Source organism: Pipra filicauda, unplaced genomic scaffold (genome assembly GCF_003945595.2).
Source record: "Pipra filicauda isolate LSUMZ 115617 unplaced genomic scaffold, ASM394559v2 scaffold265_size1292809_pilon, whole genome shotgun sequence".
Taxonomy (NCBI): Eukaryota; Metazoa; Chordata; class Aves; order Passeriformes; family Pipridae; genus Pipra; species Pipra filicauda.
In genome coordinates, this window is record NW_024104382.1 from 736,367 (window position 1) to 762,454 (window position 26,088).

At 42.8% G+C, this 26,088-nt stretch overlaps 1 protein-coding gene across 11 annotated transcripts in view; it reads right to left on the minus strand.

The window, feature by feature from the left end:
* Positions 1-26,088, minus strand: part of SULF2 (sulfatase 2) — a 117,934-nt gene that overhangs the window by 3,607 nt on the left and 88,239 nt on the right. For 10 of the 11 annotated variants that reach the window (XR_005563889.1, XR_005563891.1, XR_005563886.1 and 7 more), the window contains 12 exons: positions 25,429-25,557; positions 24,419-24,475; positions 23,610-23,739; positions 14,139-14,346; positions 8,095-8,338; positions 6,233-6,329; positions 4,433-4,527; positions 2,530-2,589; positions 1,958-2,127; positions 1,380-1,522; positions 501-1,150; positions 175-231 (listed from right to left, as the gene is read on the minus strand). Coding sequence is in view for 1 of the 11 variants with exons in the window: in XM_027751920.2 (XP_027607721.1) it covers positions 175-231; positions 501-531; positions 1,027-1,150; positions 1,380-1,522; positions 1,958-2,127; positions 2,530-2,589; positions 4,433-4,527; positions 6,233-6,329; positions 8,095-8,338; positions 14,139-14,346; positions 23,610-23,739; positions 24,419-24,475; positions 25,429-25,557 (1,545 nt within the window). In the remaining 10 variants the exon portion in view is untranslated. Of the gene's footprint in view, positions 1-174; positions 232-500; positions 1,151-1,379; positions 1,523-1,957; positions 2,128-2,529; positions 2,590-4,432; positions 4,528-6,232; positions 6,330-8,094; positions 8,339-14,138; positions 14,347-23,609; positions 23,740-24,418; positions 24,476-25,428; positions 25,558-26,088 lie in introns of those variants that run through there. The other variant, XM_027751920.2, reaches the window with a different exon arrangement.

Sequence of the window (26,088 nt, forward strand, 5' to 3'; positions counted from 1 at the left end):
TTGTCAGTAATGATGTGGAAATATTGTATTTCTTGCATAATTTAGAGGACTTCCCACTTAAGCATTCCATGAGAATAGATGATGATGATGTTATAAAAGGTGCTGCATGCAAAAAGAGAAGGAAAAAACTAAAGTATAAAAGCAAATGCTTTTGGTGAACTGCTCCCAACTCACAGTGACTTGGCAGATGATGGTCTCTTCACATCTGGCCATTTTCGACGCTGAAACTGCCTAATTTTCAAGCAGCAAAAGGAGAAAAAAAGTTAACCATCACCAAGAAAACCACCAGCACTACGGTCTGAAAGATGAGGAAGGAGAAGAGTTCAGCCTGAATTTTGACTACCAAAGTTAGAACATGAAACAAAGAAGTTTCAAAGTGTTTCAAAGCAACTGGGGTGGAAAGCCCTTTCAAATGCCCTTCCAGGCCATGCCTGCCCATGTTTTTTCAGCATGAAAGTAGTATTTAAGAATAATAATGTAACTTTTTTTTTTAAATGTACCTGTACTGCTCGTAGCTTCCATCTTTAAGTCCTAGGTGAAGAAAAATTAACAGTGTTACCAGGGATTGCCTGTATCAGGTAAGACAATTTTTAAAAGGCTTAATATCTTAACAGATCACCCGATGCCCTGAGTAACCTGGCATGCCCTGAGTAACCTGGCATGCCCTCACATCTGACCCTGCACAACTCCACAAGTCTCTTCCAACTTGAACTGGCCTATGAGTGGCTATTAGGGTATTCTTTCCCTCTTTCACCAGTATCTTTCTTTCCTCATCATCCTCTGCATCTCTGTAACACTCATCACTAGGCTGATGAGTGATTTAAATATCATTCTTAATTTTAAAAACATTACATAACACAGACTGAACACCTACAAAAATCCAAGCATGCAGTTACCAGCTCAGTAGGACATTACCAGTACTAAGAAATACTAAAATCCTTTTGGCTGATTCAAGTTTCATAATGGTAAGAGCGAGCCCCATTTCCTTTTTGGGGGGGTTGTGAGTGCAACAGGAGAGGCACTTACCTAGATCCATGTTCCTAGTTCTTGGATTGCACTGCTTATACCCTTTGCAGCTCCTGAGTTCCATGAGCTGGACGTGCAGTTGATTGAGAACCTCTCTGTCGAGCGTATTCACTGCATTAATTAGCTGCAATAAATAGGGGGTTCTTGTTAGTAACTATTGCTCTGTAGTTTGATAGCTTTCATATATGGAATACAGGTGGTTTATTTGTAACAGGAAAGAGCCAAATTATACTGGTTTAAGTGATAGAGGCCTTAAATTACATCCTGCAGCAATGCTGGGCAATTTCAGTTGATCGTCAATAAGGAAAAATGCTGTATTTCTTCAGCTGTGATCTTGATCTATGATCAGATACCTGATATGGATCGGTATTGAGATCAAAATACTCCAGGAATCCAGTAGCAAATTCACAGAAGAGGAAGTTGTGGGTCTCATTGATTGTCCTCAAACACCAGTACGTGTTGTTGTTGGCACTGGTACAGGCACAGAAAGGGCCCACTGCAAATGGAAGAGTTATAAAGGCATCAGCTACAGTCTTTAGCACTGCTAATTATTTCTGTTTATAGCATTCCTTTATTCACAGAGGGTAACTCTCACTCCTGAGCTCTAAAGCAGAGAATGCCTTCCAGCATCAGCCTCTTGCTCTGTGCACACCTAACCCACACCACACGGCTCATTAAAGCAACGTCTTGTCCAGTTGGGAAACATTCCAGATGGTGAGATACCACACCCATCACTGTACTCTGTGCAGTGTCTGTTGGTTACTTGCAGTTGTCTTTACCTCCCTTGCCTTTTGTGCAGCACTGGAACAGATTCTTTCCTTTGGGGCAGCCTTGGCTACACAGGCACTGAAACCCCAAACTCGGAACCCAACAGCCCGGCCCAGTCTGGCCAGAACCCACCTCCCTGTTCCCGAGTTTCCAGTATCCTTACGTGTCCAGAGGGGAGCAGTTTGCCAGTGCTGGTTGTCGTGGGTGAAGCAGGTGAGGCCGGGCATGCTGCACGTGTCGTTGTTTTTGATTCTCTTCAGCAGCTTGCGCAGCTTCTTCTTCCTCCTCTGCTCCCGCAGCAGCCACAGCCTGTCCTTCTCCTGGAGGGCTTTCCTGCACACACCAAACATCAGGGTCATGCAAACTGTTACACTTGAATGCACCTAAAAAACCCGAAATAGCTCGTAAAATAAGCTGCTCTGAGGGAAAGAATCAACATCTTTTTAATTAAATGGCTTCTCTTCCAGATGGAGATGACTGCAATTCAACAGCACTGGAAAATGAAAATGCAGCCAAAGGGGCTTACAGGGCTTGCCTGAGGTCTGTGATGTGACATTTCCCAAAGCAGGAACCTTATCTCAGAATTTATTAGCATTAGTTCCTTGCCCAGTGTCTCTGTGTTTATGCTTTTTAATACAGGATAAATGAAGCACTAGTACTTTTGCTTAGTTTGTGTGGACCAAATGTTATAATGACTTGGCACATCCTCTTTCAAAGGAACAGCCCTTCACTTACTTGAAAGGATGAAGACTGGATCCCTTGTGCCTCAGCTTGGTTTTGTGTTTTGAATGATAACTGGAAAATAAAAACAGCATTGTTGGTGAACAAAGACAACCGCTCCTATTTGTACCACGCCATCAGACTGGGTTTGAAGCAGATTTAATCCAGTGTCACTTCTCCATTCGTTAGTGTACAGTGAATAAAGAGCCTCACTCGACCGTGCCGGGCCCTTCCCAGCTCCCTGTGCCCCTTCCCAGCTCCCTGTGCCGCTCCCTCGGCTCCTTTGCCCACAGTGACCCCCGGTGTGCTCCCACCGCACTGCAGGATGGAGCCACGCACTCGTCCAGCTACACGTTACTAAGATTTGTTTTAACTGCTTGTTTCCCTAGAGGGGGCAGATAAAGCAAACAGATTGATAATTAAATTACACCATTTCTTCCACTGGATATTCACCCATTTGTTCAGCTGACAGAATGACCAGCTTATACCACCTTCCTGTTATTTTTCCTTCTGAATGGAAGAATTTCAATGCCAGCTGCACTATAGGGTTGGGGAAGGGGGTTTCCTCCTTTGTTACCAGCTGGAAGTTCCAGGAAAGCTAACAAGATGGACTGAACTGTCCCAGCAAGAGCAGTGCCTAATATATTCTGAGATATGAGGGTGTAAGCAGACATACACACCCTTGCCTACTGCTTTGCCTCTGTCTCCAGAAACCCTTTTATGATTTTGCAGAAGTCTCCTTTCCGTGGAATTACCAAAGGTAAAAAGAGACAAAACAGCCTCAGCCAATGGCAGTATTTTCTGACTAATAAAGTTACTACCCAAAAAAATTGTCAAACACAAGCAAAGTTTAATAAATGTTGTTCTGAATTCAGTTAGTTAGCAGATTAAAATTCCCTTCAAAACAAATCTTTTAAATTCTTAATGCTATTGGGAGCTTTCATAAATTTAATCCTTATAACAAATTAACAAAGTAAGATTAATAAAGAACTATCTCCTTCAGTTTTTTTTAACCTTGCACAGATTAACTAATTCTAAAGCAATGCAGTTCTGCAAACACATGAACATTTATAACTTGGATGATTAACTTCATTGATTTCAGTGGGATTAGTCATCTTAAAAATGCTATGCACAAATAGAAGTGTAACCTATATTAGTCTGAAAAACTGGATCATCTTCAAGGTCCCTTCCAAACCTTCATGTTCTATGATTCTATGAATCTCCTTTCCATGTAATCAGTGGGCTGACCCTGTGGCCACTTTGCAAATATTTGGCTATATAAGAACCAACTATGCAGAGACCTTAACACCTAATCACTATTCTAGTGCCTGCTGCACTTAATGCTCAAGTGATCTGGAGCAGGGAAAGAAATATCTGTTGCCCTGAGCCAGTGGTGGTTACAAATACAGGTAACTCTGCACCAGCTGTTAAATTCCTGCTTCTCCCAACAGATGTAGCTGCTAAATAGTGCAGTGATTTCATCTTAGGAGATAATTCATCCAGCCTTGAAAAAAACTGAATGGGAAGAAATCCTCTCATCTTCCCACTGTTTTTATAACAGATTTGTGTAACACTGCACCATAACCACAGTTTGCCCGTGTCAAAGCTGCCAGAAAGAACCCTGCAGCTTAAAATATTCATCTCTGATATTTAACAGCAGCATCTTCAGTACAAGAGCAGAACTAACTGGTTTACAAGCCACGTTACATCATCACCACTTGACACAGGCAATTAAACTCCTGCCTGGGAGAAGGTGTGTCATGCACTTGGGCAGCAGCCCAACTCCCCTGAAAGCACATTCCAGGGCAGAGTAAGCAGGCAAGCACCAAACAAACCAGACCCTGATCCCTCCTGTGAGGAGATAAATCAGTTACAGTTTCACACTACAAATAATTATTCTGAAGTACACAAGAAATACCTTATCTTGTTACAATCACACTCCTCAGGTCGTTTCTTCTTTAGATGACCTCTCACCTCCCTCAGGTTTTTTATTTTATTTTGCAAGGTTTCAATCTAAGGAAAAAAAAAAAAAAAGGTAAAGATAGAGGTTAAAAAATACAGCATAATTTAGTCTTATTCTAACCTTCTCAAACCCATTTTGCTGTCACCAAATGCTTCCTCTTCACTACCTGCCATGATTCTCACCACTAACAAGTATTTTTGAACTATCTGACTTTCCAGAAGGAAACTCCAGCAGGAGGAAGCCTCGCTGGTTTGCCTGCTCTCTCACTCTTGACTGTGAGAGGGAATGGGGGGCACACAGACACTCCTGCTTCCATTGGGATTTTTCCTCTTGGGCTCACATTTGCAAGGGGAGAAAGGTTGCTCCAAGGAAAAGGAAACCCTTACATTTCAGCCTGTTCTGACACCACGAAGGGGATGGGGAGGGAGTGCTCTGAAATCCCTCTTGAGAGGCTCTGAAAGCAAGGCCCTGTTTGCATGGCAGGCTTTAGCAGTGTCTGCCCACATGGCACAGCCACCAGCAGTCAACTGTGCCACCCACAGGGCTTTATTTTTAACTGCTTGGCTTTTTCACTGAATGAAACTCCTGCTTTTGTTCAGTCTGGTTATACACTGTGGGTATTGCAGTGCCCTCAGATGGGTATTGCAGGCCTCCCCCTCAGCTCTACACAGCAGAAAAACCAGTGTAATCCACTGTGAACAGTCTGCAGAACTACCACGAGCCATCAGTGACCAGAAGTCACTGATGTGGAAGCTCGTGGCTGTTGGAGCAGAGACAGGACAGGGTGTTCAAGGAACATACACCAAGAATCCAGCCCTGTGACCCTAAATCAGGAGCACAACAGGACAGAGGCAAGCTCTCATGTCCTTTGACACTCCATACTGCCCAAGTTTTCTGAAGAAAAAACAATCACCAGAGCGTGGTGAGACTGAAATTGCCCTTTTAAATCTTTGCAGACTAGTAAATTTTTCAGTATCTGCCTTCTGTGTCAACTGTACCATAAAAGGGGGCCAAGAAGTTCCTACACAGAACTTTGCTGTGAATTTATGTAATTTGGTAAGAGATTACAGGAGGTCTGTCCTTTATGCTCCTCTCTGGCATTTGTTCCACCACTACCTGGTCCTCGGAAGACGATCCCTAGACCCTCTTTTGTACACAACACACGTGAAAGGTTTGAGCTTACATTCTTAAATATTAGTGACAAAAATATCAGATGATGTTTTACAGGCCAATTTCATAGGGCAAATCATCTCCAGGTTCTTCATATAGACACAAGCCTATGAAAAAATTCAATTCCAAAGTGCAAGGGTTAAGAAAAGCACAAGCAAGCAAAAGAAATTAATCCCAGAAGCGCCAAACTAATGGACCTCACTTTTCCTTGGTCTTACATTTGATGTTGAAATCTTGTTTTTGAGAGGTACATTGGCAGAGCAGGGCTATTAAAAGGTTAGAAAGATCCAGATTCATTTTTTCCCAGGATGGAGACACTTACAAGTCTTATTTATCTCATAAGGCATATGACACCTCTCAGCTGTGCCTTCGGTTGCAGTTCTCTCCTTCACTCAGCATCCTGCCTTCACAAACTTGTACTGACTTAATTATCTCTGAAATGTCTGTTCAGAAATCAGCCAGCAAGTTCAAAAGGTTCCAGAGAGGGACAAAGACACCCAGAGGCAGACAGACACACACAGTCAGCACGATCCTATCAGCCCACAGAAAACCCTGCTGAAAGCACACTCTGAAAACAGCACTGACCTCGTGGTCAATATGAAGTTTATGGTCCTTCCAAGCTTGCAGTGACCTGTACAGATCTGTGTCACACTGAACAGTGTCATTCTCCAGGATGTAACACCTTGGCACGGAAAAGCAAACAGTGTTTGTTACAGGGGATACCCACACACAGCAAGGCAAGCAGCAGCTTTTAATAACACAGCTCCGGGACAAATGAGAGCATGGATTGCAATGACATGCAGAATTCAAAAACCAATATTCACTCCAGAGAACACAAGCATGTTCTGAGCCAGGAAAGAAGTCTGGCTTTGAGTTGCCATGGAAATTTTAAAGAAGCAGAAGAATTCAAGGAGACTATTTCTATCAAGCAGAACCTGTTGACTGCTTAATTTCTGTATGTAAATTGTGCTGCACAGAGTTCTTGCTTATTCATTAGACTGTCTAAATAAATCTCTAGTAACTAGCAAGCACTAAAGCATTACTCAGAAGCAGTTTCCCAGTGCATAACTAAGTGATGCAGAGGCAATGATAAAGTATTTCAATATAAGATGTATTACCACACCATAAAGAAAAGGGAAAAAAAACCCAGCAGAATAAACCAGATACAAAGAAATTTTGCTGTTTTCTACAAAAGGGATACAATTTTGAGCCCTGACTTCAAAGGCAAAATACCCTCTGACAATATTAAGTCCTTATGTTTCACTAACTTCTAGTAAAATCCAGTTTTTAAAATTCTTTAATAAACAAGCAAACAAAAATCACCACCTGACAGATTTACCTGAGAAGTTGATTAAGGGTCAAATACCACACAGTCATTTCTGAATGCCTGTTTAAATTAAAGCTCCTTTATTTACTCCTTTATTTTCTTTAAACCACCTCATGCATGTTGTCCCACTGCCTTCTTTTCTGCTAGTGTTCCTGGGGACTCCTCATGAATAATGCACAACCTTCCTGACAGTTCCTTGTATGAATTTGGGATTCACCCAGTAAGGCAGCAAAAAAATCAATTAAAAATCAATTAAATTTGTTCCAGAAGAAAAGCACAAATGGTGATTTATGAGTTCTGAACATTCATGAGAGCTGGGTTAAAAGGACAATTCTCTGATGCCAACCTAGATACCTTTCCTCCTACTGGCAAGTCTCTAACTCACTTCTGTGGACAGAAGTCAAATGGAAAACACAGATACCAAGAGCAGCTAATTGGCTCCTGCATGTTTACATGAGTTATTCATTAAACAAGTTAATGACAATTTAATGACAGTCAATAATGATTGGTGGCTTTCCTGATAATTCACAAGTGGAAATGGTGATTAAACTCATTAAAGTACAGTTGAAAAGACACCATCAGTCCCTAGGAAATTTCCCTGAGGAAATTATTTTTAGCCACTGGAGTGCTCAGACAATTGCCTTCCCTCTCTCCCCAGTATGTTCCATTTCCCAAGGCTCCTGGTCCCTCCAACTTCATTCATAATATAGATTTCCCTTTCCTGGCACTGGTTACAGAAAGCTTGTACAAAGCAACCAGAGACCCAAAACCAGTTCATACTCCAGTCAGAGCCTTTGGCCTCCAGCCAGGTCAGGTCACACTGATTTCCAGGGGTGAGGCCTCTCCTGTTTTCACACAGGTGTCACATAACTGTTGCATCTCTGGAAAATGCCCTGATCCGTGACTGCTGTCTCTCCCCGGGGCAGGACACACAAAAGCACTGCTGCAGCTCTTCTGACAAAACTACAGCAGAACCAAAGGCTGTTGTACAGGTTGGAATATGAATTTTAGTGAAGCTACACTGGGTGTCCAATATGCTTAGCACACTTTAACCCACCCATCTATGTAAAGCAGCCACTTAAGCAGCAAAATCTTTTCCAGCTCTACCCCGAGCACTCACCTGTGGGTCACTTTGATCAGGTTGGGGGCTGTGTACTCTGCAATGCCACCAGTGCCACTGTACTCCCCCATGTCTCTGTCCTCCTCCTCACGGAGAACAGCCCTCTGCACCTTGTGACGCTTGGAGATGTTCCTTGGGAAGATGGGCTGGAATCCATCCTCTAATCCCAGGTTATAAACAGCTCCAGCCAGCTCCACAGACACGGAACGCACGGAGCGATTCCGGACGTAGCTTGGTTTGAATTCTGCCCGGAAAAAGAAGTGACAGAAGGGCAGAAGCAGCATGTTACAATTCACTCCTCTCTGTGGTTCTTGGGAGGAAAACAACCAGCCCACACTGTGCTGTTTGGAATTAAGTGGATGACAAAGAGTGTTTGTTGCAGTTGTTCCTCTGAGCTGCTGCTTCCTCACCTTTGGCACGGGCAGAAGGATGGACGGACACCCCACAGCAAGGGAGAGGGCAGGTACAATGCAGGCACAAAGGAATGGCAGAGGGGAAAGAAAACGTTCTTGCCCGGCATCGCAGAGAACAAAGAGCTCGCTCAGGCGGGCGCTGCTCTGCCCACGGTCACCAGGTGGCAGCCGCGCCGCGGGCACCGACCCCACAGTCACAGCGGGTACCCCACAGTCACAGCGGGTACCCCACAGTCACAGCGGGTACCCCACAGTCACAGCGGGTACCCCACAGTCACAGCGGGTACCCCCACAGTCACACCGGGTACCCTCACAGTCACACCGGGTACCCTCACAGTCACACCGGGTACCCCCACAGTCACACCGGGTACCCCACAGTCACACCGGGTACCCCACCCATCACACCGGGTACCCCACAGTCACACCGGGTACCCCACAGTCACACCGGGTACCCCACAGTCACACCGGGTACCCCCACCCACCAGGCTCTGCCTTCTGCTGCCCTCCCAACAACGCTCCTCTGCCAGGATCCCCCAACACTTCCAGGAACTTGTCCCAGTATCCCCCGTGTTCAGCCTGAGCCTTTTCTCAATTCTGTCTTCATCTTCAAGGCTGGATGCTTGATTTTTTTCAGGAGGGATTAATATCCAAATCTGTACTTTTATCCCTGTCTGATTCTTTGCTTCACAGTTATTTTCCTGACGTGCATCCCAATCAATGAGTTTCTCCACGAAGCACCACCCCCCAGTGCTCTGCACTCCCTCAGACTTTGCTTCTGAACTTGCAGCCCAAAAGCAAAATGAAACATTTGCTATGAATTGCCACTGTGCACCATGAGATTCTCATTGATCTTTTCACCATGACTGCTTTCCAAAGTTCTCTGTTCCAGCTCAAATCCCCAGAACTCCTCCTCTGTTTGGTCTGGAATGGTACAAATACAACCTAGCCATGGAATCTAAATGTATATCTAAACTTCCCTGCTGCACAACGGGTCCATCTCTGGCTGTATTTCCTGCTCTCCACCAGCGACTGCTGAGAGTCACTCACTGGACTGGGCACAATCACCTCCTTCCTTGGGGAAAAAAGCACAACCTAAGCACCACAGGGAGCCTGAGGCTTTGCTCTGTGTATGAGGCTTGGAGTTACCTCAGACATTACTGGAAAACTGAGCCCCTGGCTCCTTCAGTCACTTCTCCTTCACACGGACAAACACACCTCATGAGATGGGACTTCCCTCTGCAACCTGCTCACGGGAAAACTCAACCAATGTGCCAAATGAGATCTGACTGATCTTTCTTGCATTCCCAAGCCCCATAGAAAAACCAGCTTTCTCTAGGGGTTAATCTCCCCAGCAAAGCAAGTAGGGGGGAAAAAAAAAAAGAGGGAAATTTGAGGTAGAACAACCAAAACTGACAAAAGAAATACTTGTCATGCTTTGGCACTGATGCAGCGATTTCTTTTCAAGAAGCCTTACGTTCACTTCAGATAGACTGCAAAGTCTCAAAAGGCATTTTGCAGACTGTGGGAAGTGAAATAAACATCTCCTCTCACCTGAAACTGGGCCAGGCACTGTATTTTTGTCAGCACCACACATGGAAAGTAGAATAGCAGCTGGATTGCTGGCTTTGCACATTTTCCACCTGTGGTTCAAAGTTTATTGCTGATATTAAGCCAGGTGAGTCACTGCTGAAGGGATAAAAAAAGCCACAAAAGACCAGCCTCACTTCAAGCACCCATTCAGGAAATGTTTGACTAAACGAGAAGGAAACTCCCATCTTTTCAGATGTAGGAGAAAGTTCCAAAAAGCTACACCCTAACAATTAGATTCAAAGTATAAACTCCCATTTCTTTAATCACTCCCTCGTTTCATCTTGTTCAGCTCACCCCAACTAAGCATTTACCTTCCTTCCAAGTCTATTATGCCAAATCCAGCACGCTGGACCTCCACAGACAGTCATGCACACACATCCCTGAGGAGCTGGGAGCCAGCAGTTCCTCCTCCCTCTGCAGCCAAACCCAGACAGCCTTGCAGGGAACAAGCAGGGCTGCAGTGAGGCAGCTCCTACAAGACTTGCTTGTAGGGCTTTACCCCAACGTGCCACCCACCCCCAGTGCTGACACCGTGCTGGGATCAGCACCAAACTCTATCCTTTTCTGAGGAAGTGGTTAAAATATTTCATGAGATCAATATTCATCTGTGCTGTGCTCTCCCACCTGCAAAGTGCACTGCAGGCATAAATACCAGTGTTTAATTACTTACTAGTCAATCCTCCCCCAGGTTCACGTTTTACTCTGCATCGATTTCCCTTTGTACACAGCCCAAAAACAGGAGATCCAGGGCTGTTAAATATTTGGCCCAAAACACCTATACTCCCCTTCTTCAAGTTATTAAAGTTTAGCTTTGCTAAGCTGAGTCCCAATGCCTCTCTTCCTCAGCTACTCCAGAAACCACCTGCCTTAAAGATGGTACTGCTGAGAGGCTGCAACCCCAAAACTGAGCCAAACCCCAAAATGGAGCCCTGAAATACTTAAGCCAAGAAAATCAACTGAATTCAGTGCCCCATTCATCCAGCTGGGTCTTCCTGGATCACACAGCCAGGAATGTTTGTCTTCATTGGAACCTCAAAGGAACATTTCCCACTAACATCTATGTATTTTGCATTTGGTAGACAAAAAAGCATTTTTTTTCCATAACACAAAGTAAAATTAGGCACTTTAAAGACTTTTTTTAAAAAAAAAAATATCTCCAGTGTCTAGAAATAAAGTTTAGAGGTGTTTTTTCTTGGGCACTGTGTGCCACAGGAATTCTAGAAATCATGTTTTGAATCTGTGTCCCTAGGTATTTCAAAGAGGAAAAAACACCCAACCCACAAAATTTTCTTGTATCCCATTTCTCACAACTGCTATGAAAAATCATACTTCCAAATGCATTATCTTTAAAGTAACTGATTATTTTTTTTAACAACAAAGAATGCCATTTTGCTCCAGCATTGAGATTACCTCAAAAGAAAAATGAATGACAGGAAAATTGGAATAATAATGCACTAAGCCCTTTGTACACACTTCTGTTTGTTTACAAACCTGTGTGGCCTATCATCATTTCCCTACATGCAGCTTGAGAATTCCTTTAATCACACACACTTGCCCATCACAGGAGGAGGAGATCAAATCCACAGCAATAAGAACACAGCAGACCACAAAACAGCCGAAGATTTTAAGAGCTCACTGGTACTTTAAACTTTCTACCTACTGCAAAGCTCTGTTTCATCTTTCTTATAAGAATAAAAACACACTGAAGAAAACGAATGCAAAAATTCAAACATTCCTGACACCAAACCCAGACACACCGAATATTAATGCTTATGTGTTTCTGGCACTTAAAAGCTTTGTGGGCAAATTATGCATTTTTTAGGCAGCCCAAATGGCACATACATGACATGATCCCATTTTAAAACTGACCTGACTCAATTTAAAAAGACACTTGATGCCTGCTAAAAGCATTGGTACACCTGAAAACGAGTAATTAGAAAGGAATTATTTTATCAAAACATTTGGTGCTCCAGCCCCTCTATCAGCCATTTAGTCTGGCCTTTTAGACCCCTTGTTCTCACTACACATAAGTGGGTTTAATCTTTCTGAAAGGCCAATCCTTGTACCCCATTAGGGTTTGCAACATGCTTGAGGTACCACACATGCAGGGCATCCAACCTGGATTTCTGCACGTGTCTGTAGATCAGAATCCTCCAAAACTGCCCTCTGCAAATCTCTGCTGCACACAACAGGAGGCAGGGGTTGGTCAGGGCATTTCCTTCAAAACCACACTACTGCTGGGAACTGCAGCAATTCATGAGGACATGACCCCAGTCCAGTCTGAAATGTCTATTTTCTATTTAGCAGTTGTTCAATCTGATGAATTTACTGGCATTCAAACAGGGCTGCAGGATAATCTCATGCACTCACCAAATTCTGAGTAACCAACCCCCAAAGGTTCCCTAAGAACTGAACAACCCATCACAGACTGCACTTTACCCCAAAGTCTCATGGAAACAGAACATAAAAATCCAAATACACATCAGGAGTATCCAGGTCCCCCTCTTCCTATACACAATCCAGCTTTCCAAATAAGATGTTTGGAAAACCTTGACTTGCACTGCTTTGTGCTCATTTGCATTTGGGGTGTGACAGATGAGGTAAGTGAATGGGAAAGAACAGCCAACAGCAAACCAAAGAGCCTCTGCCAACAGGTCCAAGCTCACCTCTGCCCTGCAGAGCACAGGATGTGGGCAGAGGGAGAGACAATTATTTTACTTAAGACACAGGCAATGGCAACGTAATTGGCAAGATCCTATCTGGAGCTGCTCGAGTTTATGCCTTAAGGTCCAACGAGGAGAGGGAGCTGAAGTGTAAAAACTCTGCCTCTTCTGAGCAGAACACAGGGAAAAACACCATTCTGATTCCTCTGCTAGAGGGAGCAACTTCCACTTCTTTTACCTCAGCCTCTCTACACACATAAACTAAAGGTAATTATGCACTTAACCACCTCCTTTGGATGTTGTGGAAATTAGGTAATGTTTAGAAAAGCACTGAGGGAAAGTACTTAAGTGAGTGTTAAGTGCTATCAGATAGCATTATGTTGCCTTCACTTAAATTGTTTTCCTCTTCTCATTTAAGTGCCCTCAATCTTCACCTGTTATTTGAATCCCCAGGACTGAACTTTCTTCTCTGGGACTTTAAAAAAGGAAGTAGTCAATTAAGTGCAAGTTCCAGTGTTTAAATAACACTAGATAATCTGCTGTGCCACATATTTAAACATCAAGTATAGTTGAGTAATTTCACCCTGGAACCAGTAATTTTTTTTCAACTAAAAATTAGCTTAGTAGCTACTAATCAGCTTGCAAAGCAAATATAATGGGAGAAAATCAATTTAAACTCTCTGTTTGAAGTTTGTGCCAGGTCATTATATAGAAAGACTAATGTGCTAAATAATTAAGGCTCTGTATTTGTGGAGCGAGACGAAAGAAACGTTACAAGTCACTAATAATTCTGTGCTTCCATTTGCCTCTAATCTATAATTAGGCTATATACTTCAAATATATGTGTTAGTCTGAGTAAGGTCAGTAAAATGGACTTTCTAAAGAAAGCACCTGATCTGTGCCAAGGGAACTAGAAACAGAGTCATCCCCTTTGGTCGTTATCTCTGGTTAAAAGTCAGCCTTGTCTCTGCTGACTGAGCACAAGGAAAGGATGTCAGAAGCAAGCAGCTTCTGTAACAAAGCACACAAATCCTTATTAAAAATAAATTACTGCAGCAGCACCTCCAAACATTGCAGTAGCTACTGAAAACTGGAGTATTTGCTGCAGAACACTGTTCATGTTCCATGGCCTAAATAACCACGTGCAATTTGCCCCTTCAGTGTGTGCACTGCATTTCCCAGAACAAAACATTCTTCCTACAGCCAGAAACATTTTCAAGTCTGATTGTCCAACATGAGGCCCACTGTTCCACAGACAGGATGCACAGGAAACACACTGACAGAATGCCCAGGAGAGTGAGGACGACTGTGCCCGTCAGGGAACAAACCTGTAACAGCTTCCCAAGGCAGAGACAGAACATGCAGTGGCTTCACTTACTTTTCTTGGAGAAGAGCTTCTTCCTTTGTCCAGCGTGGCTCAGCTTGTATTCATTCTCCTCACAGTTGCATTCCTCCCTGTTCCTGCTGTAATACTTGGGCAGAAGGTTGGAGGTGCCTTTGCGGTTGCCTGCAGCTGCCAAGTTGGCCATTCCCTTGCACTTGTGCAGCTTGAGCTTTCCACTGGCATCTTCCACACACTGCCATTTCTGGAAGAAAAATTTGGTCGTTGAAACTCTGTCCCAGCTGTGCTCTGTCTAATGGCCAACTCCAGCAATCTATCAGATATTCTTCGCTGTAGCAAACTGGGGCTCAACTGTCACCTACTACCAAACCAGAGTTTTTGTAATCTTCCATTTTCAGACAGACCAGGAACTCTTTGGAACACCCTCACATTTGTTTCTCATTTTGTTTCTTGGAGGCAGAACAATGGAAATTTCATAACAAAATCAATACTACAGCTAAAGACATGGAGGTGACGAGCGACAACTTTCAGAAGCATAACTGTGGCATAAACCAAGAATCCTGATAATCTCATTATATTTATAACCCACAACTCAGTGGGACCAAACCCTTCAACTTTGTGGAAGCTCTCCAGATAGAATCATGGAATGGTTTGGGTTGGAAGGGACCTTAAAGACCATCTCATTCCAACCCCATTGCCATGGGCAGGGACACCTTTCACTAGGCCAGGTTGCTCAGAGCCCCATCCAGCCTGGGTTTGAACACCTCCAGGCATGGAGTGTTCTCCAGGATTGCCTTGCAGAAGTGCCTGTTTCTCTTAACTGACCTTTAAAAGGCTCAGAGCATCTGTGGAAGTCTGTAGTTGGACAAGTTTATCTCCATCTTGGGTGTTTCTCATAATAGCTTTTCCCATTCAACACCCTTGGGCTAGACTGGCAATGCTGAGCTGCACTAGATGCCTCTGAAGTTGAGAATGTTTTCCCTCTTGCACTCAAACTAGAGGAAAATCTCACCTCTTATCTCCAACACCCTTTGTTACTCAAAACCTGAAGTAACTTGCTCACAGTTCCCTCTGTGCTGCTGTCAGAGCTGCACCGAGGGCAAGGCAGCTCAGCTGCCTTCAGCCTGGCACAGAAGTTCTACCCACTTCCCAAAATGATTTCACCCACTCCTTAATTTACCAACACTCTAACAAATACAGAGGCTTCAAGATACAAAAAAAAACACAAACAACCTTGTAGTAGCAGCTGCTACTGCTTTAAATGGAGTCTCTCCAAAACATTTCAGCTTCTTGCTGAGTCTTGAGAGGAGTTCCTCCTTTTTCCTATTACAAAATCCCAACTCTGTGCCTCCAGGACTCACTGCAGTATTGAGAATCTTCCAAATAAAAGGACAGAAGGAAAAACAGCTCCCAAGCCTTGCACTGATGCATATAAACCTGGCTTCACTTTCAGCACAGGGAATCACAGGAAATCAAGGAGAGACACTGAGAATAAGACATTTGAATCAGACACCTCTGCATGACTGTCCCCAACTAGAGCACTACACATTTACCCATTGCTCTCTTTAATTTTATAAATGCCTAACATTGACTGATGCACAGACTGAGGTTTGAACTAAGTTATTTCACTAGAATAAGCAGAGGTTCCTTTCACAACAAAGAGAGATGTAAAAATGTTGCTGTTTCCCACTTCAATTAATCTCAACTTTATTTTTGAAAATACACACACAAACTGCATTTTCTGCTCAGTAGAGCTCTGTGCCATAGGTGTCTAATGCATGAAAAATGAGGATTCAACAGAAGGCAAGTCAAATGCCATGATGAGAATTACTGCAAGCAAGTGCTCTGATGTGTGGCCCAAAAATATTTTTTCTCTATTTCTTTCATCTCTTGTCAAGAAAGTGATGCTCATTTCTCCCCTCCAGGTGAACCAGAAAAAAAAGATCCTTTAATTTTTGGTGCAGTTTAAATCTTTCCAATGCAGCTTTATGCTACAGTGAAAACATCTTAAAGGCTTTGCTGGAAGGGTACATTGTATGCATGAACAGGCCCACTGCTGAATGACTGCAGTGCAGAGCTACATAAATTACTTTAGAAGAAAAACATTGAACACATGCAGGGGAGGGGGGGGGAAAAAAAAAAAGGAAAGTCTCAAGCTTTTACTTTTTTCCCCCAAAATAGATCTGGGCATATGTGAGAATGTGTCTGAGATTCAACAGTGTGGTCCCTTCCAACATGAACCATCCTGATTCTGTGATCAAACCCTGGCAACAACTAAAATATTTCTCAAGAAATAATCACTTACATAATAAAATCTCTATATGAAGAACTTCAGGGTGCCCCAGAGATACTTTGGCTCACAGGTACACATGATAACTATTATCCAGCAGCAAAACACAATTACTTATAAATAGTGGATTAACTCAACCAGTCAAGAAAACAAAGTCCCCTCAGTTCACTGCACCAAACTGTTCAGGTGTTTTCTTCATTAGGGCAAATGATGTGTTCCCAAATCAAGTTCTATAGCTCATAACACCTCAAAAGTGCTAACGCTTGAAAGGGAGGGGAGTTTAACACCAGTCAAAAGTCAGTGGAAAACCCAGAGTGCCCTACAATCTTCACCCCAGCTCATATCAAAATTCCAAAGGAAGAGCCTTTCTTTCCTCCTGCAAGGCCTGTCAGAACAGCCACCAAATAAATGGCTTTTGCAATATGTCCTGAAGTCCATCGAGCTCACATCATGCAAAACGTTCTGGACACCTCATTTAAACACTGAGGCTGTTCCAGCTGGAGGTTTCCCACCACCCCCAGGCAGGTCAAGTTCCTTGCTGAGCTCCTGCTTTCTGCCACCAGCTGTGCTGGGCTTGTTCTGACACTTCTGCTCCATCCCCTACCCCACTGATGCTGCCCAGCCCTTTGCCTGCAAAGTAGAAGAGTCTGAGTTTTAGTTTAATGGAGAAGTTGGTGGTGGTGAGCAGAAATCTTGTTCAAATGTACACTGCAAAGGTAAAAAAAAACCAAACCCCAAACCCACAGTTTGTAAGGTGTGTTCTCCCCTCCAGCCCAAACTACCTGCTACATGTACCCAAATTAGGACTCCACTATGTATGAAACATGAATCTTAATGGCAGCAGTTGTAGATTGAACAGGTGCCTTGTTCCCTTGTTCCCCTCATTCACCTTGAACATGCACATGATCCCTTAGCAGAAAAAGACATGTTGTGTTTTTCCATGTGTTAAAAACCTGTTACTTCCTTCCCAGCCTTCAATGCCATGAAGTGGTTTTTGCACTATTGTGCATCAGTGCTTTCTTACCACTACAGCAATCACAGATGTTAATTCAAAGTCATTATTTGAGGCCCAAATCAGAAATAAATAGCCATGACTACAGGATTTTTTTCCTACAATTCACTCGTTTCCCCTCAGTGAGTCTCTCTCAATTGACACTGCTTTCTGGGGGGGAAAAGGGCTGATCACACAAGCCTTGCTAAGAAAATATCCCATTGAAACACCCAGCTTCCAGAGCTGAGCCCTAATTCCTCATGCTGTGTCTCATCAGCTCCTCTTTTTGTTAAGTGAAAGAGATTCCATTCCTTTTCACAGAGAAGTAAAAAGTGAAACAGTCTGATCAGTGAGCTGCCAGCAAGGCTCTCTAACAGTTTTACCAATATGGGCTCTAGGAATCAACATCTGTACAGGATAATAAAATCTTCTGTCTTTGCCAGCACCCTGAGAAAAAAACACTTCAGTAATATCTGTCGTGTTTAATTTATGCAGAAGCTTTCTGAACCCAACGCTGCTGCCACATTAGATGGTGAGCTACAGACAAACTGCTTTAATGGCTAGAAATATTCTGACTTGCAGTCTAAACTGATTCATGAGTAGTCAGGGTACATTTATTTCCTTGTCTGAAAGAGCACAGTGACAGTTTAGTTAGCTCTTCTCCTTTGCTGTGGTTTGCTCCTTGTGTTATTTTTCACTGGGGTAATGAGGACAAAACAGCAAAATCCAGAGAGACACTCTCACTCTACAAGAGGTAGTTCTACTGCTTTTGCTGGCAGCTTGTCCTGCTGCTCAGGTGGGACAGGGTTCAGGGAACAGATAACTTGAATTTCCCATTGTTTGTCTCACACAGATCACTACTCTGCTCTTGTTGACTTTAAAATAATTAGCTCCCATCTTCTCTACACCTCTTAGGTTCAGGCAGACAGACTCCCCTCTTCTCAACTATTTTTTTCACTGAATATGCCCAGTTCCTCAATTCTTCCCAAATGGTATTATTTTCTAATTATTTAAAACTTCTTTGTCGGGTTCCCCCTTTCTCCCTGTACCTCCTCCCCATTCATCCACTGGCAAAGGATGAGCGTGGCTTCCTCCATTTCATGTCATCAGGACACAAATAGCACTGCCTGGTCTTCATTCCTACAGGACCTTATTTCATTACATTGACTCATGATTTTTGGGGATTTGGACCTCTGAACTCCCAGCTCAATTTCAGTTGTCACACACCACATATCCCTCAAACCTTGGAATTATGAGATGGATGAACAATTTATTGACAGAATATTTTGAGGGCTTTTTAGTGCCACAAACCGTAGCTGAAGTGAGGCAGGTGGGACAATTACAGCTAGCTGGCAAATGAAAAAAGCAGGTATCCAGCTAATTTTAAGATTGCAATTATGTCATTCATTTATTATTAATATAATAATTGGATTGTGGCATCAAATGGTCCCAGCTGCTGTGTTAGGCACTGCAGAAGCTGAGGAGTGAGTGCAGCCTTAGCAGAAATTACATTAGTGGTGGAGGAAAAAGCAGCATCAAAAGGGGAATTGATTTATCTGAGGTCCCACACTGAGTCTGTAGCCAATCTCCTGACCTCCAGCTCCTTTTCTTTTGAACTAAAGTACATTGCTACTCCTATCAGGATATTTGAAAATTTGGGGGGTTTTATTAAATGTTGGTATTGATTTTAGCAAGCTACTTACAACAACCACCCCTGCAATGACAAGGAGTTAAAAAATCTCCTTTAATAAGAAACACAAATTTCTTGGGTTTGTGAAGCAACAAGCAAAAAAATCCTGTAAGTAAAATAGCCCCTGGAAATCATTACATGCTATTTCTAGCTGAAGGAGGAAAACAGTTTTGTTAATTACTGTTCCTGATGAGGAATACAATCCTCAGATAACAACCTTAATAAATCACCATTATTTTAATTTTCATGGTTTGTTGCCTCCTAATTTTATCAGTTTGAGGGCTGATAAAATTTTTTAGTGTATGAAGTTATCAGCAAGTCATTTCTTGTTGCAATCACAGATTAAGAGCCTGATCCTGAAAGTTGCTGATCTCGTGCAACATGTGCTGAAATTAAGGAACTCCAGGGATCTGCCAAAAGAGCTATTAAAGTTATCTGGGCTCTAGCTGGCTTGATACACTTCTCTTATCAACAGAACCTAAATTCTTTACTAACCTCAGGATATCTCTGCTAGCTACTAAAGAACCAGACAACCACAACAGACAGACAGATCAAAAGTTTTCTTCCCAGTTTTTAAAGAAATTCCTTATAAAACCTGACACTGTTTCCTAGGCCAGGTTGAGGTAAGTCCAAGTGGCCTCGGGAAAAGGAGAATATAGAGAATATACAAGTAATTTTTTTATCTTGCTCCTCCCTTGGCACTAAACAATGGCCAGTCATGATGGTGGTGGCAGGAATATGATCTAGAGGGGCCATTTGTGAGCTGCTGAGGAAGGCACACACCCATCACAAGAGTTTTCCCCACTGGGATGTGAGAGAACTGGGGGGACCAAGCACATAAGTGACCTGCTTTTTGTATCTTCAGGCCAGTTACAAAAGAGAAAATCCCTTGAGGATCCTGGCAAAGCACAAAGTGATTGGAGGGAAGACTGTGTGCCAAAGCTTGCACTTGCAGAACATCTGAAGGAAACAAAGTGCCCATGTTTGCATTTTGAATGTTCTCCTGTGAAAACTGCCACATAAAATGATATTTTTATGCTATTTAAAAGCAAATTCTACTTGTATCAGATATGCACGTAAACAAAGCTCTGAAAATAAAAAGTATTTGAAAAGGAAATTATGTCAATTCACACAACTATTTTTCTTTATGAGTTGGCAATATTACTGTACTACACCAGGTCCAGCTAAAGACAAAATCACTATCTTTTAATTTGGGGGTTTTTTTTTACAAGTACAACACAGATTCCCTACAGCAACCAGCACTGCTGCAGGTATTGCATGTTTATCAAATGTGCACAAAGTTGGTAAATTACTTGGAGGGAGATTTTGTGCAGCTGTTGTTATGATACTGTGGAGTTGCTGGGAGTACTCTACTGAGCAATGGTGATATCATAATTGGCTTCCACAAAAGCACATTAATGCAGACTGCCAGATAAAAGTGGGTCAGCTTCCACTCACCAATCAGTTTAGAATGAAAGGCCAAACTAGGCTGAAGAGAAAAATCTGTGTGGAAGTCATTAGGTACCAGGATAAATGTTTTTTATTTCATGTGGGAAGAGCTCATCTCTTTTAAATCCTTGAATATAAATGCTGAACTGCTCCTTCATCTGAGTCTACAGTCACCCTTTGTTGGATGCAAATAACTAACACAGACCAAACCCCACTAAGTGAGAAAGACAACATGGCAACACACAGATTCCCATTGCAACCAGGAGAATTTACATACATTACTGTTGCCAAAAAAATTCCACATAATGGACTGTGAAACAAGGTTTTAAACAGTCTGAATAGCCTCCTCTCCATGATGCTGGTGCTCTCTTACCAAAACGATTATAAGTTAAGGAGGGTGACAGAGATTTGCAAAGGAAGATCATTTTGTGGCAACAGAACTGTATTCACAACCTTGCACACTCACAAAGCAGAATTTCAAATTCTCCACTTCACATTCAAAGCTCTCTTTACCTCTCCTTTACTTTAACCTCTGTCCTTTTCTCTTGTCCTTCACTCTCCTTCTCAGTCTTTGTCCTCCGTTTGCGCTCCTTGTCTCCTGCTCACACTTCACATTCCCTGGGACTGCTCAGGTTTCTCTGGGCACCAAACAGCAGGTCCCCCAATCTTGTTTAAGTCAAAAAAAGAATCCCAATGACTTCAGCAAGCTTTCAACTAATTCTGACCCAGACTTCTCTTCATCTTTGCATCAGGATGTGAAAATTCCCTTTTTGTACTGAGCACTCCCGATACCACCAAACAGAGTGTGCTGCAGGATGAGGAGACATCTGCTAAATAACCACTGTATCTGCATACCATGAACTCCCCCAAGGCAGTGGCATGTTATTAATTTGGGCTTGTTCTACTTACTGTGCAGAGCTGTGAGCAGCACCAGCAATCAGACAACACCCATTTGTCATCTGAGAGGTTAGTTTTGCTTCACTCTGAAAAGATTTTTGGGTGCACCCATCTTTAGGCACAGTTTATCCTCAAATAAGCACATTCATCTCCCACTGTTCCTATTGTCTAGACAGACTACTAGGACATTCTCTCTAGAGTAGGGGTGAGATGGATTGAGACTCCCTTGAGAGCCCTTCACAGACTTTAATCGACCTGATTGTTTGGCAATTTTTCCTGATGTCCAACGTAAATTCCTTTTTTGCTCAATTTCATCCCATCACTTCCAATTACGTCTGACTGAACTGCTCAAAACAACTCTTCTCCCCTCTGTCTCCTGACAATGAGGATGCAGCACACACATCTCTTATTAGCACATCTTTACTTCAGAATTTACTGGCAATTCTGACTGCAGAGTTGACATTTTATACCCGCTTCTTAAAGAGGTCAGAGATATTTTATCTCCCATGAAAGAAAAGGTAAGCCTGTGAATGTCTGTAGACATTACAGGGCCTTCCCCCTTTCTTCCACAACTGAGACATGTGGTAATTAGAGTAAGAAAGCCTGAACACAGCTAAGTTACCTTATGCAAAGTGACAGATTCAGTGACAACACGGGTTTGGAAAGTCTCTCTTCTCCTCTGTTCTTACAGTAACGTTCAAAATATTTGGGAAGACAAAGACAAAAGGAGGAAGTTGAAACAGCTTTCAAAAAGACAGTACTGATGGAAAAAGAAAAGCTGTATTTCCCTGTACTACTTACTGAATGATGTTGTAGCAGAAACAGTAACTTTTCCCCCAGTTCCTCAAATAACATTTCAAAGTCATAAAACAATGAATTGCTCCCACACAGCTAAAACTGCAGCTCGAGACATCTGATGACAATAAACTATTGCATGTAATATTCAAGTTTAGTATTTTTAGGAAGAACAGGACATTGTAGTTTCTCAGTATACTACATCTGACAAAGAAGCCATAGGAAGAAAAGAGCACCTGGAAAATTCTTATACATGTGAAATGGATCCAAACACCTAAGTAACAATGGGCTCATTTCACAGGTACACTGAACTACACGATCAGTAGAGCCAGAAGAAGGAAGTCTGGTCTCTGACAGTAAAAAATAAACTACTGTAGCCTCAGCAGTCCATTCCTGACTATAGTGTTGGTGAACCATTCAGATTGTGCCTGCATGGACAGATGTTCCACAGCCTGACTCATCCTGGGAGCCCTCTGAGCTGCCAGGAGATGAGGCAATGCCGGTCTAAGAACTGACAGGTAACGTGGACCCGTTGACCTTCCCCACTCTGTCCACAGCAGAATGTGTCACACTCCTTGGAAGGGGCACTGGGACCCACACCTGGATGAGAGCAGTGGCACAGAGTCAATTCTGCTGTGTTTCCAGAGGAGGAGAATTCCTCCAGGCGTGGGGAACTCTATCCATGGAGTCAGCTGTGCTTTGCCTTTGCACTGCTCTCGTAATTTCCAAAATCCTCTCCTGTGCATTTCAAGACCACGTATTGATACCACTCCAGAGGTTTTTCCCCTGAATTTCTTCTACGTAATGTGGATCTAAAGTGAACATGTTTTCCTATCTGCCCAGAACAGTTATGCAACAAGAGAAATGACACAAAATCAATGAGCTTTATGCCCATATCACAAACTGCCTCCAGTCATAATTGCATGTGTGTTTTCCCAGTCTATTTTTGCTCAGAGGAGAGATATATTGAGTTAACAGAATGTTAGTTTCCCATTATTACATGTAATTCCAAATAACAACATCAACAAAATGAATTAAATAGAGAATTCAAAGCAAAGCAAACTATATGTATTTAGAGAAGGCCAATCTGTCAGGTACATTGTAGTTCCTCATCACTAATGAAGCCCAAACCACATTCTATTTGGGGAACACAATGTTAAAACAGCCTAGGTGGTTCTCTTGACCACCTGAAATCAATGCAGAACACCTGAATCAGAATCTCCTGACTGACAGTCAATCTCATAAATGCTGTAATATGGTTTTGAGCAAAGGCCACAGAGTCATTTGATTCATAAGCTGGCAGGGACGATGTGGTGAAGGACATTGCCACAGTGAAGGTGTTAAGCTCAGCCTAACTACAACTGCTTACTTTCAGTCAGGGGGACAGTGCCCTACCTGGCCAAGCTGTTCACAAGCTGTTTGATACTCAGCTCGCTGACAGAGGTCTTTCACACGCTGGTATTTGGGTAGAAAGTTTTCTTCTTGGGCATCTACCTTCTCATTCTCCCTCTTATGCAGCAGTTTACTGGGGGAAAAGAATAACATTTATTTTTACTTTAATATTAATTCCAAGATATAAATGCAGTTTGTTGAAAAGACTCAAGAGGAGCATGTTATTTTTCAAGTCCATAGCAACACTGGTAGCCAAAACTTCACAGTCCAGTAGAAACCAGCACTCGGCCCCTCTGATAAACACACAAGTTACTCATGTCACGCTCTCAGGAAGCGTACAAAAACACACAAAATCAAGACTGTGTTCCACGTCTGAGTGGCAGGCAGTGCCAACAGTCAATGTAAGGAGACCACATCCTCCTCATCCTACAGGGCTGCACTCTGCAAACCCCTCGTGCCCCCAGTGATGTATTAAGGCAGGGGCGCAGGTGAACTCGCAGAGAAGGAGGGTTGTTCACACTCCCATGACACAAGCAGGAGGGTGGGGAGGGCAGCAGCTGAAAGCAAAATGGGATGCCTTTCCATCTCCCAATGCAAGCAAACTCCCTTCCCCCACCCCAAGAGCACATTTATACAGGCTGTAGGCAAAGGCCATACATCCCCTCCAATCAGTGCCATCAGGCAAGGCTGCAGCCATGTCCCTGCTGGCACAGCTAAATGGCTTTAGACTGTGGCAGAGTGCTGCTTTGGCTTTAGCTACTCAGTGTCCTTCTATTTAAAAAACTGGGCTTTGTGATTAACACTTTCCTTACCCTCTTTCCACAAGGAACGAGTCTCTCCACACCTTCATCTTTTTCTTTAAGTGGAACCTAGGAGGAAATGAGGAGAGGAAGAAGCAACTCCCACAAACCCAGTAACCAAGCTGTGCCCCAGCGTTCTCTCCCATCCCCAGTTCCAGTGAGAAACATGTCATGTCACTGCACAAGGGACATCCAGCTCTGGGAAGCAGGCACACATGCCTCTTCTCCAGTGCAAACCATGAGCAAACACAGGACAGATTTTTCTCACAGGGACAAAAATCCACAACAGGTTCAGAGAGTACGATTTCTTCAACATAAGCATGTTTAAGGCACAGTGGATGAACTGAATCGTCCTCCATCACAAAGGATCACAAATTAAATCCGGATTTCACGACTCAAGTTTGGGTTCTTAACCTTCACACTACCCACCAAGTAGCCTATTCTAAAGCAGCTGCTCCTTTCCCCTTCTCCCTCCACTCAACTACTTGTAAAGCAAATAAATCTCCTTCCCTTTCTCTGCTGATCTTCTCTAGCAAGCATCCAGTCTAATCCTCTTCCTCAGCCTTTTTCCAATGAAACTATTGATGGAAAGTCTTAAATAATAACTGCAGTTTTGAGTTCTAGCCTGTCTTTATATTATAGTCTGATATGCAACCAACCCTTTCAATTCAATTATTCTACAATTCACTCAAAGTGAAATTTGTAGCTTTGCTACAAATGATGCCACAGAGACAATGAAAATCTATAACTCACATAGGTAAAGATTTCACATGTAGCCCTCTCTTCTACACAGACTATATTTAGTACATAGAGATGCCATACATGCCATACATCTACTACATGAAAATGAAAATATGCCAAAATGAAAATAACTGAAGTGGGTCAACTAGTCTCCAGACTTCCCAGTGAATGATGTGGTAATTTTATTATATTTTCCTTTAAATTTGGTGCATGCTGCTGAACACTTGTTCAGCCTGTTGCACAAACACATACATGTTTCCACACACACTTCCAGTTCTTACCTATTTACTGGTCTCTCTGAATCCAGCAGCTTCAGAATGGATTTACCATCCATGTCAGAGGGAATATCCAACCCAGCAATATCCAGAATCGTAGGTGCGAGATCAATGTTCAACACGATGTGAGGATTCCTGTAAAAAACACAAAGGAGAATCCAGTTTAAAGTCCATGTAAATGATACCAAGCAACTCCAGCTCTGTTCAAACAAAGGAAGGATGGGACCAGATGGGCTGCTATACATGGCAGTGCAGAACACGAGCTCAAAAAATTCAGGACAGAAGGAAGCTGCTAAATTCACACTAATTAATGAGACACTATTTAAAAATTACTACATTTTTGAGTGAGTGAGCAAACAGGCACTGACAAGAGCACGGATGATGAATTAAATTGATGTACCTAATTTGATTTTAATTACTAATAATTATGATGTAGTATATTTGGTATTAGAAATGAGAGCTTAGTAATGACTTGCTACAGTGACTGCCATTAAAATTTTGTTGGTATCAAAAGGGAGTCATGACAATTACTCTGCAGGAAAAACATAAGGTTCACACAAAACACGGATGATTGATGTTCCACCATTTAGAGAAAAAAATCAGGCTGAGAGGGAAGATCAATTTACTTTCTGAAATACTCTCCCCTCCAAGCTATTTTATCCTGTT